This window comes from Garra rufa, chromosome 11 (genome assembly GCF_049309525.1).
Source record: "Garra rufa chromosome 11, GarRuf1.0, whole genome shotgun sequence".
Lineage (NCBI taxonomy): Eukaryota > Metazoa > Chordata > Actinopteri > Cypriniformes > Cyprinidae > Garra > Garra rufa.
The window spans coordinates 32,336,508-32,352,615 of NC_133371.1; the positions used below are offsets into that span (position 1 = coordinate 32,336,508).

The 16,108-nt window shown below is 35.0% G+C and overlaps 1 protein-coding gene across 1 annotated transcript in view; it reads right to left on the reverse strand.

The window, feature by feature from the left end:
• The window catches only part of cpne2 (copine II), a 33,047-nt gene that overhangs the window by 10,775 nt on the left and 6,164 nt on the right, over positions 1–16,108 (reverse strand). The window contains exons 3-14 of the mRNA XM_073849976.1: positions 13,717–13,896; positions 13,468–13,542; positions 13,310–13,381; positions 13,141–13,224; positions 12,888–12,977; positions 11,437–11,535; positions 10,440–10,523; positions 9,965–10,024; positions 6,656–6,789; positions 6,492–6,546; positions 4,285–4,336; positions 4,071–4,204 (exon numbers count right to left, since the gene is read on the reverse strand). Coding sequence (XP_073706077.1) covers positions 4,071–4,204; positions 4,285–4,336; positions 6,492–6,546; positions 6,656–6,789; positions 9,965–10,024; positions 10,440–10,523; positions 11,437–11,535; positions 12,888–12,977; positions 13,141–13,224; positions 13,310–13,381; positions 13,468–13,542; positions 13,717–13,896 — 1,119 coding nt within the window. The remainder of the gene's footprint in view (positions 1–4,070; positions 4,205–4,284; positions 4,337–6,491; positions 6,547–6,655; positions 6,790–9,964; positions 10,025–10,439; positions 10,524–11,436; positions 11,536–12,887; positions 12,978–13,140; positions 13,225–13,309; positions 13,382–13,467; positions 13,543–13,716; positions 13,897–16,108) is intronic.

Sequence of the window (16,108 nt, forward strand, 5' to 3'; positions counted from 1 at the left end):
AATGAGGTGTCTTTTGTTAACATTAGTGTATTAAACAACAAACAATGCATTTACTACACTATTTATTGATCTTTGTTAAAGTTAGGTAATGAAAATACTGTTGTTCGTTGTTTGTTCATGTTAGTTCAAGATGAAATTAACATTAACTAAGATTAATAAATGTTGCAGAAGTATTGTTCATTCTTTGTTTATATTAACTAATGTTAACTAATGAACCTTATTGTAAAGTGTTAACATATTATATAATAATACATTAATCACAATCCAAAAGTGCATAATTCTTTATGCACTATATAATTTAACTGACTGCAATATGACTTGGACATGTGCTTAACAGGCTTCATGCAGGTCACCTTTTAATTTTATATAATATCTCATTTCAACTTACATCAAGATTTCAGATTTGCACGGGCATTCTGTGTAGCCTTGTTCCCTCGCAACAACAAAAAAGCGTCACTCCGCTCTCCTTCTCTTCTGAAGCTGGCCTTGCTGCTGGCCTATACGCAGAACAGACCTGAGGGCGCAGCCTCATTAGTCATTAAAACCCAAGAACAACTGGGGGAAAGAGAGAACATTTGTTCGCTGAATCAACTTCTATAAATAGCTATAATTGAAAAGGGATTTTAATGGTTGTTTTCCACTGGGCTGATAATAAGAGCAGGAGAAATTGTGCGCACTGTGCTGTTCAAAGCCCCTCAGCAGACTTTGAACTAACAACCGGAGGCACATTTTGTGAGTGGCTTATGGAGCAATTAGGCTCTGCTGAGCCAGGGTCAGTCCTGTTGTCTATTACAACTGCAAACAACCACACAGGCACAGCCATCCTACACACACAACATCAGCAAGACTGATAACTGACTTCTCTTGCATCTGCATATACACAACTTCTCTATGCATATAAATGCAGAAAAATATGTCATCTAAAGATGACTTCTTACTGGGAACCAAGAGTTACAGCTCACTCAAAATGAAATATTCTTCTACATCATTTTCTTCTGTACAAGACAAATATAAATGACCTGGCTGTTTTTTTTACACTGTTCAAAAGTTTGGGGTTGATTTTCATTTATTTTTTGTCAGATTGTTTTGGAAGAAGTTTCATATGCTCACCAGGGCTGCATTTATTTGATTAAAATGCATTACAAATTGTAATATATTCCTGTGATGAGAGCTGAATTTTCAGCATCATTACTTCAGTCTCTAGTGTTACATGATCCTTCAAAAATAATTCTAATATGCTGGTTTTCTGCTTAAGAAACATTTCTTATTATCAATGTTGAACCTATGGAAGCCTATTTCGCCACTGAATAAAAAACAAAAATGTTAATTATGACTTTTTATCTCACAAATCTGACTTTTTTTTATATAAAGTCAGAATTGCATGATATAAATTGCAATTGTGAGTTATAAAGTCAGAATTACATGATATATACTCGTCATTGCGAGTTATAGTCAAAACTGCATGCTATAAACTAACAATTCTGACTTTTTTCTCCAAATTTTGTGATCTAAACTCAATTGTGAGTTATAAAGTCAGAATTACATATCTACTCGCCATGACGAGTTATAGTCAAAATTGCATGCTACAAACTAACAATTCTTACTTTTTTCTCCAAATTTTGTGATATAAACTCAATTGTGAGTTATAAAGTTAGAATAGCAAGCTATAAAGTCACAATTCTTACTTTTTTCTCAGAATTCGTGATATAAACTCATATTTGCGAGTTATAAAGTCAGAATTGCATGATATATACTCGCAATTCAGAATTGTATGCTATAAACACAATTCAAATGACTTTTTTGTCCTAATTTTGTGATTTAAATTTGAAATTGTGAGTTACAAAGTCAAAATTGCATGATATAAACTCACAATTCTGACTTTTTTCTCAGAATTTTGTGATTTAAACTCAAAATTGTGAGTTATAATGCCAGAATTGCATGCTATAAACTCACAATTCTTAATTTTTTTCTTAGTTTTGATTTAAACTCAAAATTGTGAGTTATAATGCCAGAATTGTATGCTATAAACTCACAATTCAAATGACTTTTTTGTCCTAATTTTGTGATTTAAACTCGATATTGTGAGTTATAAAGTTAGAATTGTATGATATAAATGAACAATTCTGACTTTTTTCTCAGGATTTTGTGATTTAAACTCGCAATTTTGAATTATAAAGTCAGAATTGAAAGCTATAAAGTCAAAATTCTGACTTTTTTCTCAGAATTTTGTGATTTAAACTCGAAATTGTGAGTTATAATGCCAGAATTGCATGCTATAATCTCACAATTCTGATTTTTTTTCTTAGTTTTGATTTAAACTCGAAATTGTGAGTTATAAAGTCAGAATTGCATGATATAAACTTACAATTCTGACTTTTTTCTCAGGATTTTGTGATTTAAACTCACAATTGTGAGTTATAAAGTCAGAATTGCATGCTATAAACTCACAATTCTGACTTTTTTCTCAGAATTTTGTGATTTAAACTTGCAATTGTGAGTTATAAAGTCAAATTTAAAGTCAGAACTAAAAGCAATAACGTTGAACGATAGTGTAATGAAAGTGCATAATGACCGGAGGCTGTACATAAAACAAATCATAAAAGTAACAAAAAAGAAACAAAACATGAAATCTGAGTGCTGAGATGGAAGATTGCATTTCTAAATTTGTGTTCCTCCCACAAAGGTATTATGGCATCAAAAACTACAGCACATAAGTTATATAGATTATTTTTAAGGTACTTCTATGATGCATGTTTTGAACTTGACACTCACCACCCCCTTTATTTCACTGTATGGAAAAAACAGCCAGTACATTCAGCTTAACTTCTCCTTTTGTGCTCCACAAAAGAAAGAAGTCATATCATTTTGGATCAACATGAGGGGGAGTAAATGATGATAACAGAATTGTCATTATTGTATGTGCTTCTCCTTGAATACAATGGAGCAAAAAGTCATTTTAATAGTGAAAGAGTCTGTGCTACAAATAAAGCGAAAATTCAAAGCATGTGAATTCAAAACATTTCACAAAAAAACAGAATCAGCCTACAGTTGATCAGGATAGCAATTAATTCAAAATTGCTATCTAAGAATCAACTACAGCCAACAGGCACTTACAGAGCCACAGCTGAAAGTGCTTTTTTAAAAGCAAATTTCGCACACGCTAACAGGAAGTTAACAGTGAGCTAAACTTCACAAGTGGAAAGCTGCAGGAACACCCTGCCTGATGAAACACAGACACATTGTGCTATCACGGAAGAGAGTGAGCCCCGCATGTGCCTCGTTCAAATATTACACACATCAAGGAAACCGAGGAGCTTTTACAGTTTCCACTCAACGTCTGAGGGAAACACAGAGTGATACTGTTCTTCCCTCAGCGGAGAGATTTGCGTAAAGTGGGTTGTGGATCTACTCCAGTCTTTCCTCATAGTCTTACAGACCAAGCTGACAAAACTAACAGGTTGTGATAAGACTAATAAGGCTTTCAAATGGAGACTTGCTGTCCGGTATTGTGCTGAGCCTTTCTGTCCATTTAATGAGTGGCCACTAACTGTTAAACTGCTAAATAGTGACAGGAGGCAAAGGCAAGAGACAGTCATTTGCGTCTGCATTTAAAACATTTAGCAGATGCTCTCATCTAGAGGGACTTTCAAAGTGCTTTAGCTTCAGATGTGAGACTGCCATGGCCAACAGATGGCAAGCGTTTCAGAGAGTTATCTGCTAAATCCATCAATTTATCAGTGTACAAGCTATCATACAATCCGAACAAGCTAAATGTACATCTGAAACAGGTTTGGTTTACTATCCCCAAGCAATAAATTGTTCCTAGTGCAAGACTAGATTAACAAACTAGACTTCCTTCATACTTTTCCTCGAGAAAACCCATTGTCCCTTTAGAAAAAAACTGGTTAGGTATGTTTTAAAGCATGGTCAGGACCACCTTATAACCAGCTCAGGACCAACTAAGGACCAGCTTAACCCAGCCAAACCAGCTGCCATGCTTCAAAACATACCTTACCAGCATATGCAGTTTTTTTTTTAACAGGGGTCATCTTGAAGGTACAGGAACTTACTGCTGCAGTGTCCTGTTGGAGGGCCTGGGTAGCGAAGCGGGCCACGTGGTTGATGATGGGGGCGAAGTTGGTTGGTCCATAGAAGCGGATGTGAGGCAGGCAGTTGGAATAAGCTTGAACGATCCCCTCCACACCTGCATGCACATAAACACCATCATAGATACTAACTTAACTTTATCTGTGGGTGCTACGGAAAAAGGTTTGTGAGCCTCACCTGAGCAGAAAGGGTTGGTGGGGTTGAAGTTGATTGCAAATTCATGGGATACCTGGAATATAAAGAGAAAAAAGAACAATAACACATCAGTAGCTAAAAAAAACAACAACAAATTCAGGGCTAATACATTTTTATTGTCCATCAAGAGCGCTCCAGCTGGTGATCGTGACATTTATTATATTTATGACACATTCTACTGTTTAAAAGTTTGGGATCTGGTTTGATGAAATCACATCATGAAAATCTGACTCTTTACATGTTTAAGTGCTATAATCAGGTTCCTGGTGCATCTACCAACCAAGAAAAAGTTAAAAAGAACAACCCAGAAACTTTGTATTGCTAAGCTGCTAAACTCAGATTTCGCTCCTCTCATGATGTAGAAAGAGGATCTTATTATATAATATTACCGCCCCTTAATCTGCGACATTGTGTTTTCGCAAGCGACAATGGTGTACCAGTTAGTAAAATATCCTAACTGTTTTGTCATTGGCTGCACAGAACACTATTTAGAGTCCCAGCCTCAGAGGAGACAAGAGAGCAGTGTTTTTATTGATTTATTTACTGTATATTACGTTGCTGCCACACAGATCTAATATAAACATGCAATTTCTTTCCCAGCTGTTTAACTTCACAGACATAACTGACTGCTTTTGTAACTCCTGTGTTTTTAACATATACCTGTGTATATTTGACAGTTTAAGTGCAATAAGACATGAAAGAGGACTTAGCTTAGTATTTACATGCTGTGTGACAGCCACTTTCTGTCTGCGTGCTTCCAATATGTGCACTTAGAAAACCCTATTTTAGAAGTTATATGAACTAATATGGTTTAAAATGTATGATTTCACATCAAAACCAAATAGATGTTTTTTGTCAGAGTATCTGAGGTACAAGCTATAAAGGAACAACTCTATTCTGGAAAAGGGGGCGGAATTTGCAGATTTGCTTGATATAAACTAATATAATATAATAATATAAACAATTGCGAGAAATAAAGTCATTATTGTGAGATAAAAACTTGTAATTCGGATTTTTTTCTCGTAAATTTGAATTTGTATTTCACAATTCTGACCGTTTTTCGCAATTGTGAGTTTATACCTTGCAATTCTGACTTTATAACTCACAACTGTGAATTTCTATTTCTAAATTCTAAGACAAAAAGTCAAAACTGCTAGGTGTAAACTCTTTGAGATAAAAAGTTGCAATTACCTTTTTTTTTCTTTTTATTCAGTGGCAGAAACGGACTTCCATATAAAACAATTGTGTAATATAAAAATATGATTTCTTTCTCAACTGTTTCCCTTTACAAACATAACCGATTGTTTTTGTAACTCGTGGGTTTTTAACATAAACTTGTGTGTATTTGACCGTTTAAGCGCAACAAGACATGAAAGAGGATTTAGTTTAGTACTCAGATGCTGCGTGACAGCCGATTTCTGTCTGTGTGCTTTGGATATGTGCGCTTAGAAAATCGCATATCAGAAATTTAAACTAATATGGTTTAAAACGCATTATTTCACATGATAATTAAAACCAAATAGATGTTTTTTCGACAGAGTATCTGAGGTACGAGCATTAAAGGCACAACTCTATTCTGGAAAGGGGGCGGGCAGCAGCTCATTTGCATTTAAAGAGATATGTACGAAAATAGCCTAATTCCACTTAACATAGGCATTTTCAAAATGATATAATAAATGATCTGTGGGTATTTTGAGCTGAAACTTCACAGACACCTGAGGACAACTGAGGCTTATTGAAAAAAGGAGCATAATAGATCTCCTTTAAGAAGTTTGCGTACAATTTGATAGAGAAGAACACTGATGAGCATATATAACAAGTGGCACAGATAAGTGCTAAAAGAAACGCAATGCATGCAAAAAACAGCACTATCGGCGGGTGCAATTCTTTCCTTGTGAAATCCCCCCCTCAGACTTCCTTGTATTCACTCCAGCGCCATGGCAACGCAGATGGGATGACAATTGCATAATCATTGGGATATGTGAGTATTATTCATTTTCTTTATCTGCCTCTTCTCTGTCTTGCACTTCAAATTCTCGTTTCCATTTCACACTTCCGAGAGCTTTAGCAGCCTTTTGCATTCGATTCCATTTGATTGTTTCAACTAGTATGAGATGCACAAAAATAAACACGCAAAAATAAATTTACGTGGACACAAATGCACGCACAATTATGGACGCTTTTCTCACCTTCCAGTCGGGTGGGAGTTGAGCCCCAAATCCAAGTGCAGGAAACATTTTGTCCCTGTGGACATGAAGTGTGATTAAGAAGGAGTGTGATTTTATCAGACAGTGCTTTTGTGGCCATATGCAGACCTTTAAATTGTGTTTTTATTAAAAACACTGATACATACGTGTCATAGTCTTGGATGATCTGGCCTACAGCCCAGATGGCGGACAGATATTCGTTGCTGCCCATTGGGTTGATATAATGCAGAGACGACGGCTCCCTGGGGCTGCCATTGGACGCTGTGAAATCGATGCCAACCTGGAGAAACACACATTCACAATGTAATACGCTAATGCGTGCCAATTGGACTGATGTATAAAAAAATACAAGCAGCTGTTAGTACGATGCATTTCATAAGCTTTTCCCTCAGTTAGTGGGGCATCAAAGCTCATAGCTAAAGGCGACGTTGTTAACACCCAGGGAGGTTGAACCATCAGATCCGCTCAAGCTGAGATCTGATAGCTCTGTCCTATGGCAGTCATGAACTAGGAAACCATGTTCTCCGACTACATGCTTGCAACAAACCATGTTTACTAATGCAGGAGACCCTGTGTCTAACCTTCACACTTGCTGGAGCACACCTAAACACAGGATGATCACTCCCCCCGAGGCTGGGAACAGATTAATGATGGGGAAGGAAAGGGAAGAGGGTGGAAATGATAGGACGAGGGGAATAGGAGGTGACAGAATGAGGGTGCCCTTTATTGTAGTCATCCTCACATTGCCTGTCATGGCCTCCGGGTGACCGAGCTGTGAAGTTTAGCGCATGAGTATAAACCGAAGTGATGTCTACTATATTTTCTCTGGTGTTGTTGTTACAACTGTTTCTTAGCGAGAGTATCTGTCTTGAGGTAGATAAATATGGAGTCGTGGAATATACAATACGCCCTTCACACTGTATTAAAGATAGAGTTCAGGTATGAATTAATATTCTGTCATCGTTTACTGAGCCTCATTTCAAACTTTAGTTTTTTAGTTCCAATTCCTCCATCACGGCACTAAAATTATGCAGAATCAAACTGTTTTTGTAAGAAGTACAGTTTGAAATTAAATAACACAAGTGAAGACTAAAATTTTGGTTTCTAACTCAAAATGTAATAAAATAACCTACAGACCTTGCTCTATTCTCCTCTTCGGAATTTTGCAATGTCCTTTGCAGTGAAGAAAAATCCTAAAAGCCCTTTCAATATAAAGAGAAAACATCTCTTCTGAATGCTGCATTCATGAGTCTGTTTGCCCACTGTTGAACCCTGAGCTCAACTGGCTTTATAAAGACGCTTTGAGCATTTGGTAAACAGCTGCACTGAGGCTACATGAGGACTGAGAACTGAAATCACAGCTGCAGTGCTGAAGAAGATACTAGAAGAAGAACCACCAGCACACTGGATTTTCTAAGATGGATGGACCTAAACCAGAAAAGCAAAAGTAAATGACCTAAACCATGAATCTATGCTGGAACTATGCTACCAGTTAAAAGATTTTGAAGAGTAAGATTTTTAATGTTTTTTAAGGAATTCTCTTCTGCTCACCAAGCCTGCATTTATTTGATCCAAAATACAGCAAAAGCAGTAATATTGTGAAATATTTTTACTATTTAAAATAACTGCTTTCTATTTGAATATATTTTAAAATGTAATTTAATCCTATGACCAAAGCTGAATTTTCAGCATCCTTTAGAAATCATTCTAATATGCTGATTTGCTGTTTAATAAACATTTCTTCTTATTATTATTATCAATATTTAAAACAGTTGAGTACATTTTTTCAGGATTCTAAAACAAATTTATCTGAAATAAAAAGCTTTTGTAACATTACACACTATACCTTATCAAAAGCTTAGAGGCAGAATAATTATTTATTTATTTTTACTTTTAATTATAGAAATTCATATTTTTATTTAGCAAGGATGCTTTAAATGGATCAAAGGTTATGAAAAAGACATTTATAATGTATTATAATAATTTCTATTTCAGATAAATGCTGTTCTTCTGAACTTTCTATTTATCAAAGAAACCTGAAAAACTTACACTCAACTGTTTTCAGCATTATAATAAAAATAAATGTTTTTGAGCAGCAAATCAGAATATTAGAATGTGTGACTGGAGAAATGACACTAAATATTGAGCTTTGAAATCACAGGAATAAGTTACATTTTCAAATATATTCAAATAGAAAAGTTATTTTAAATAGTTAAATTTTTCTAAAATTTTACTGTTTGGATCAAATGAATGCAGGCTTGGTGAGCAGAAGAGAATTCTTTAAAAAACATTACAAAATCTTACTGTTCAAAAACTTTTGACTGGTAGTGTACACGCTGAAGGAATTGGACAGAGATATTTTCTTGACTTCTGAAGTACTGTCAAGCTTAAAGGGTGCCTAAAAATGAAAATTCAAACATCATTTATTAACTCAAGAGAAGCCACGATGTCAGATTCATGAATGAATAAATTTTTAGGTAAATCAGTTCATAAAACCTGCTTGATTCTAAAGAATCAAACTCCAGTTCTTAAATTCAACTCAATGACTTAATTATCCACTCACAGCAGTTAACTTAAAAACTCATATTGCTTCAGAAGAGAGTCATAATCATGTGGACCACTGTTAGGATACTTTTATGATTCAAAGGCTTTCTTTTGGAAACTTAAAATAACCAGTTACTGTTTATTGTAACATGAATGGAAAAGATCATAGACAACAGTCTTCAAAATTTCTCCTTTTGTGTTTGTTGCTGAAGACAGAAAACAGATTTAGAACTGTTGAGACTGAAAAATATATTATTTTTGGATAAACTGATCTTTTAACAGCTGGAGACGTCTTTAAATAATAATAATCTTATCATAATCTGCAGGGGAACAAACATACGTGCATCATAAGGTGGCGTCACGCAAACAAGATAGCAAAATCACTTTCCTTTGTTCACACAGCTTCTCTCGCTTTCTCTCCCTTTCTCTTTTTTACATCCCCGTGTCTCTCTGTCTTTAGTTTCAAATGAGAGACATGGACCTCTACACTGCAGCACACTGTAACTATAGCAACCTGTGAATTTCACTCACTTTCTGTATCATTTCTTACCAATCACACTGGTGAAGGCAATTGAGTCACATAAAGGAACCATATATAGAGCCTGCTCAACTGGACAGTGTACGGAAAAAAAGCTTTTAGAGACCGGATTTAACAAATTGGACTTTAACCATCGTTCGCTCAAAATTCAGTGATGTAAACCATTCAAACCTGGCACTTTACACCAATCTTGATTGCATTCTGCCATTGTGGCTTTCAACTAAAATTCTCAGTGACAGAATATATTTCAAAATCATCTGCATACAAATGATGTTTTTGCATTTTGCATTTTGCATGCATGAACCCCCCTCCCTTCAAATCACTGACAAAAAAAACAGACATTCAATTCCAGAGGTGACGTTATCATACTCACAGTAAACATGAGCTGACAGCCACCCAGAATGTAGTCCAGGAAGGAGTAGTCTCTCGCAATCTAACAAAGGAACAATATTTTATATTCACACAGACAGATCACATAAACACCTTTTTATATTCCCTCAAGCTAAAGGTTGTAAAACGGTTGTTAATGTGAGATTCAGTGAGAATAACTGAGTCATGTTCTGTTTTAATGCCTGAATCCATCAGCAGAGGTGATTAAATGGTGACGGTGCAGGAATGACAGGTGTTTTGTGCTGATATTAATACATGTTATTTAAAGGGGATTTAGCACTATTAAACTAATTTGTCCTTACAGCGAAGCCACAATTAAAAGCCTTTTATTTGTAATATAAATTTAATTAAATAAGCCGGAACACGGGGGGTGCTTTAATGTGCAAGCAGAATGTTTTTAAAACTGTGTTTTTGTTGTGCATGTGTCACCATTTTTTCTTCCTTTTTTATTTTCTTACCTTGCATGACTTCAATATTATGACCCCAGAGTTTTTGTAGCTCTTTTTCTTCTGTTTTTTAGGATTAATGCATTCAAACTCAACCTGTGAACAGAGAACACTGTGTTATTGCCCACTTTAATTAACATTTTTATAATAAAAATTGACTAAAGTCGTTATTTGTGTTTTCTTAGCGCACAAAAGGTATTCTCGTAGCTTTGTAAGATTGCAGTTGAACCACTGAAGTCACATGGACTATTTTAAATATGTATCAGTCACACTGATGTCTATGGAGGGTCAGAAAGCTTACGGATTTCATCAAAAATATCTTAATTTGTGTTCTGAAGATGAACAAAGCTCTTATGGTTTTGGAATGACATGAGGGTGAGTAATTAATAACAGAATTGCTAAGCAAATTCGAGACATTAAATCTACACAGATATTTTTGTATAAAAGCTACCATACTGCAACTAGACACAAGTATCAGCATCATCTGTGAGAGCACTGGAGTGAAATGTGAACACAGAGGGGTGACAATCACTGCGGGAGCTCGATTCATTTATAACACGGCACAAAACACATCATATCTCCTATCTAAAGCTGTGCAACAGAATGTCAGCACCTGAAAGGAGCGAAAGAGCGTTTATTAGTACACTAACTCTTTCACCACACGAACAATGACACATGTTCAGCCTAAGTGTGACTGGCAACGTACAATGCGTGTTCTGGTAAACAAGGCAGCGGTAAAATAAGAGCGATTTGCATCTCAAAAGAGCCAGTTACTCTCTCTCTGTTTCTCCCTCCCACCTCTTTTCTCCTTCTCTCTCTGTCTCTCTCCCTCTCTCACTCACTAATTCTCGGCTTCATTATGCCAGATAATGAGGCATAGCTAGTACTCACATAGTATTCTGGCGCAAGAGTGGCAGGCATTAGTGTGAGCCAAGCTTTACTTCACGCATTTAGTTCCTGCATTCTGGAAATTATGAATCTCTACAGTGTTAATTGAAGGCAAGCCCACCTCCACTCCGTTCTGTGCTTCGCTCATCTTGTTAACGCTGGTCTGAAACTCGCCGATGAAGTCATGGCCTCCGTCGTTGTCGTAATCGTAGCACAGCACCTGTGACATCATAAAGGAAATATGTTGATAACATTTTATTTAATCAGGATAAGATGAGATATAAGCAAGAGAAAAACCTAAACGTAACTGCTTTATTAGTTCTTGAATTGATGTAGGATGGGATTTAAGTTGTGATACAGTTTTTGTTTAGCATGAAGGAGTTTGAATCTGGACCAAATACATAGCTTTTTTTAACTAAACAAGCAAAAAACAAATGGTCTTTAGAAGCTGCAATCTGATTGGATGTAATAAATTTGGATGTATGCTACAATTCAAATGCTTTTGCTTTTGAATAGTAAAACAGTAAAACTGAAATAGTGTGAACTATTCCTTCAATTTAAAGTAACTGTTTTCTATTTTACTATATTCTAAAATGTAATTTATTCCTGTGATGGCAAAACTAATTTTCGAATAAAAAATGTTTTAAAATTTAGAATAAATATAATTTAAAATAATCTTTTAGAATTTAGAATTATTTTTTAGAATTTTTGTAGCATTATAAATGTCTTTACGTGATCAATTTGATGCATTCTTTCTGAAAAAGTATTCATATTAGGGCTGTTAAACGATTAATCATGATTAACCGCATCCAACATTACATACTTTATGTCTGTTTACTGTGTATATTTATTATGTATATACAAATACACACACACACATGTATATTTTTTATGTTTTATATAATTAAGATTATATATAAATGTAAATATTAATATTTTAATATTAAAATATAAATATAAAATATTTCTCCTTAATATATATAAGTGTGTGTATTTATTTATTTATTCATAATAAATGGATGCGATTAATAGCAATTAATCGTTTGACAGCCCTAATCTATCTTTATTACAAATCTTATTTTGAATAGTAAAAATGCATGATTTCTGCCAAAGATAAATTGCTTTTTTCTCCTAAAAAGCTCAGCTTATCAAACTGGCAATTATATATATTATATATATTTTGTTTTATATATTTTTTTCAATATACTTAGTTCACATCTCACTGTAAAAACAAATCAATACAAAAAAAATCTGAAATTATTTTTTGCATAAATAAATATGTAAAAGTCTGTGTATTTATTCATAATAAATATACACAGCACACAAACTTTTTAAATATGATATTAATTGTGATAAATAAATCTTATTTTGAATAGAAATAAATGGATGATTTCTGCAAAAGACAAACAGCTTTTTTAACCTAAAATAATAATCTCATTTGTAAAGCTACAAATAATTGTTTAGAAGTTTTATTTCATGAATATGTTTATATTTATGTTATATTAAATGACCTATAAATTCTACTGGGAATCTTGACACACAGAAAAAGATACAGAATAGACACACACACACCTTGATGTTTCTGTCCACATCTCCATTACAAAGTGAGATTAGAGGGACTGTGAAAGGCTTCCATACAGGATCCAAAGTGTTCTTAATGACCTGAAGTCACACACACAAATGGTTATTATTCCCTGTCCTGGCTTTCATTAAATAGATGAATACAGCCTGAAACTCATACTTAACATCTGATAAAACTGTATAAACAAAAGTGTACATAAATGAGAATATCAGCAACAAAATCAGTTTCTTTTTAGCATCTCACCTCTGTTCTGTGAACCATCATCCATTTCCCATCTTCCCCTTGTTTGTGGAATTCTAAATAGGGATCTGATTTACCAAAAAAGTCCTGAAAACAGCCACAAACAAAATCATTTTCTATCACTGAACGCTTTTTTAAGTGCTTGAATGGTTTTCACCACCTCTTAACTCACCTTTTTATCCAGCTTCCTCCCACACATGGTTAGAGTGATTATTCTGTTGTCTGATAACTCCTGGGCTGTTATCTAGACCAAACAGAGCATATCATGACGCTCTAGTACAAACTCCATCAATGCACATGTCTGTTATAGTGTATTATGTAGTGTCTTACTGTGATGGCCCCCTTCCCTGCTGGCTTGCCATTAGCCAGAATCAGTGGTCGATGTAGCTTCTTATTTGACACAATCTAAAACAGAACAGATGGCCCAATAAATGCACATGTAGAAGCGATACAGACAGCTAATTTATCATAACAAAGATCATAAAAGCATTAATTACTTAAGATTATCTAATTACAGTGATGAAACAGCAAACAGCAGATTAAACTGGAAGCAGGTAAAATATAAAAGTGCTACCGTACCACTCCCAGCGTGCAGGTGAACTCGCCCAGGAAGTCGTGTTCGTAAAGCTGGCTGCTGCATTTGTCCTCATCAAACATGGCAAACTTGAGCTTCTGGACTTCCTCAAAGTGGTAATCTACTTGGAATTTCACACCAAATACTGGATTCAGGTTGTTCACGGCAGTCTCTGTTCGAGCCAGCTGAAATGAGATACAAACAGAGGATGTGATTAAAAGGCATATGTCTTTTAGTAGTGTAATGCAAAGCAACTGCAAAATAACATTTGCGAATTTAGTAAAAAGTGACATCGGATGTCCATTTTACAAGTTGGTGTGATTCTTTAGGTTCTTCATGAAATGTCCGCTATTTTAGTTAAAATTCCTCAATGTTCATGTAAAATACCACCCTTTTTATCTTCAAAATCAGCACTGTTCATAGCGACCTGTTTCGGTGCATGGCTCTTTAAATGATAATGAGCTGCTGCTCACCCCATCCCTCTCTCCTTTTTTTGTGTGTGTATTTGGTACCACGTTCCCATCAAAAACAAGACTCTAATGTTCACTTTTACATCCAACTACAAAAAACCTGTACTCCTTACAAGACGTTGTCGCTACAGCTGCTCGAGCATGAAGAAAATGGCGGACAACATACAACTGGCTGAGAGCAAAAATATGCAAATACGTGAGAGTCCGTCAGTAGTCATGGGCGGGGCCTGGCCAGTATGACATTCTGCTCAGAAAATCAAAATGGTTTGATAAATGAGACTGTTTTTGGGGGATAAAAAAAGGAGTTGGATTTTTATCATTGTGGGGGGGGGGTTGTGTACACAAACTGCTAAGACACATTTTTATGCAAACACCGTGTAAATAAGTTAATTTTGCATCATGTCTCCTTTAAACTAAAACAAAGCTCAATATATCAGGCTACCATATTCATTTGTTAATTAATATTCTCAGGTCACATCTCTCCATAAAATCAAATCAAGAGTAATTAAATCTAAAATTATTTTAGCAATAACAAATAAAGCATATATTTTGAAAAATTATGTTTCTTTGACGTATAATTATTTTTCTTTATATATATTTAAGTTCTAACACAGGTTAGACGCAATACTGAACTTAATGTGGATGAAAACGAGGCTGTCAGGGATAGACTTGTAGTCAACATCACACATTTTTTGCAAACTCACAACTTTCAAAACTGTTTTATGGTTCTGAAAGTTTATGGTTTATGAAAGTTTTTTTTTTTTTTTTGGATTTGCATTTCGTCAGCTCAACAATAAGTGTTGTTAAATGCATAAATGTGACCCTGGATTTGTAGCAATAGCCAAAAATACATTGTGTGGGTCAAAATTATTGAATTTTTTTATGCCAAAAATCATTAGGATTTTTCACATTCGTCATCCTTTCCTATTAAAATGCTTGCTACGGAAGCAAAAACGCAGAAAATCTATCCCGATACGATTTTTTCCGACGCACCAAAATTTCGGAGACAGTGTGTAAACTCAGTTGACATAACGTGAGGTCGTATTTATTTTTTAACATGTACAAATTTCGGACTTTTATTTATTTTTATTTTTAATTTAATTTTTTAATTTTATGGATCTGGCTTCAGGTTTCATCTCCATCCAGCTATTTTTAGCTGTACAAAACAGCTCAATTTGCTGCTTGATATTGCAAATCGATTTTACCATTTTATTTTAATCTATTATCTTAATTATGAGCACACTGGTTTGTATTGCAAACAGTTTTACCATTTACTGCACGTTGTTATATTCCTATAGTGGATAATGAACCCAAGTCTCAAATCTATTCAGTGAATATTAGCGTTCTGAATAGCGCACATCATGTTCTAAAATGCATGTAACCATGCATTTTTATACTACAAACACATTCCTTTGTTTGTCCCTTGGTGTTTCCATGGTTACAGTGTGCAGTGGAAGAGTGATTTCATGTGCCGGCTTGCCCTACTGACCAGCAGCACTGGCCTGTGATGATTGGACCACTGAGGGCACAGTACCATAGAGACTGTACAGACACGTGTGCGCTCGCACCGCAACCTATTTTGATCCTCGGTTCATTTTTTTATTCACAGTACAAAGAGATTAAAACCTGTTTTCCTCAGATTTTGCTTCCTACATGCCAGCTATTTTAGCTTTCTATGCTTGGAGCTTGTACTTTTGTCCCCAAAGATATCACTTCCTACAGTCAAACCAAAATTTGTTCAGACACCTTCAACATTTATCACATTATCACATTTATTCGCTATAGTTTAGAAAATAGTAACAACTGTTAGTATGACAATATTTACACAATTATTTGTTGACCAATAATGTGACCCAGGGCCACAAACCAGTCATAAGGGTCCATTTTTTGAAATTGAGATTTGTACCACCTTGAAAGCTGAATAAAT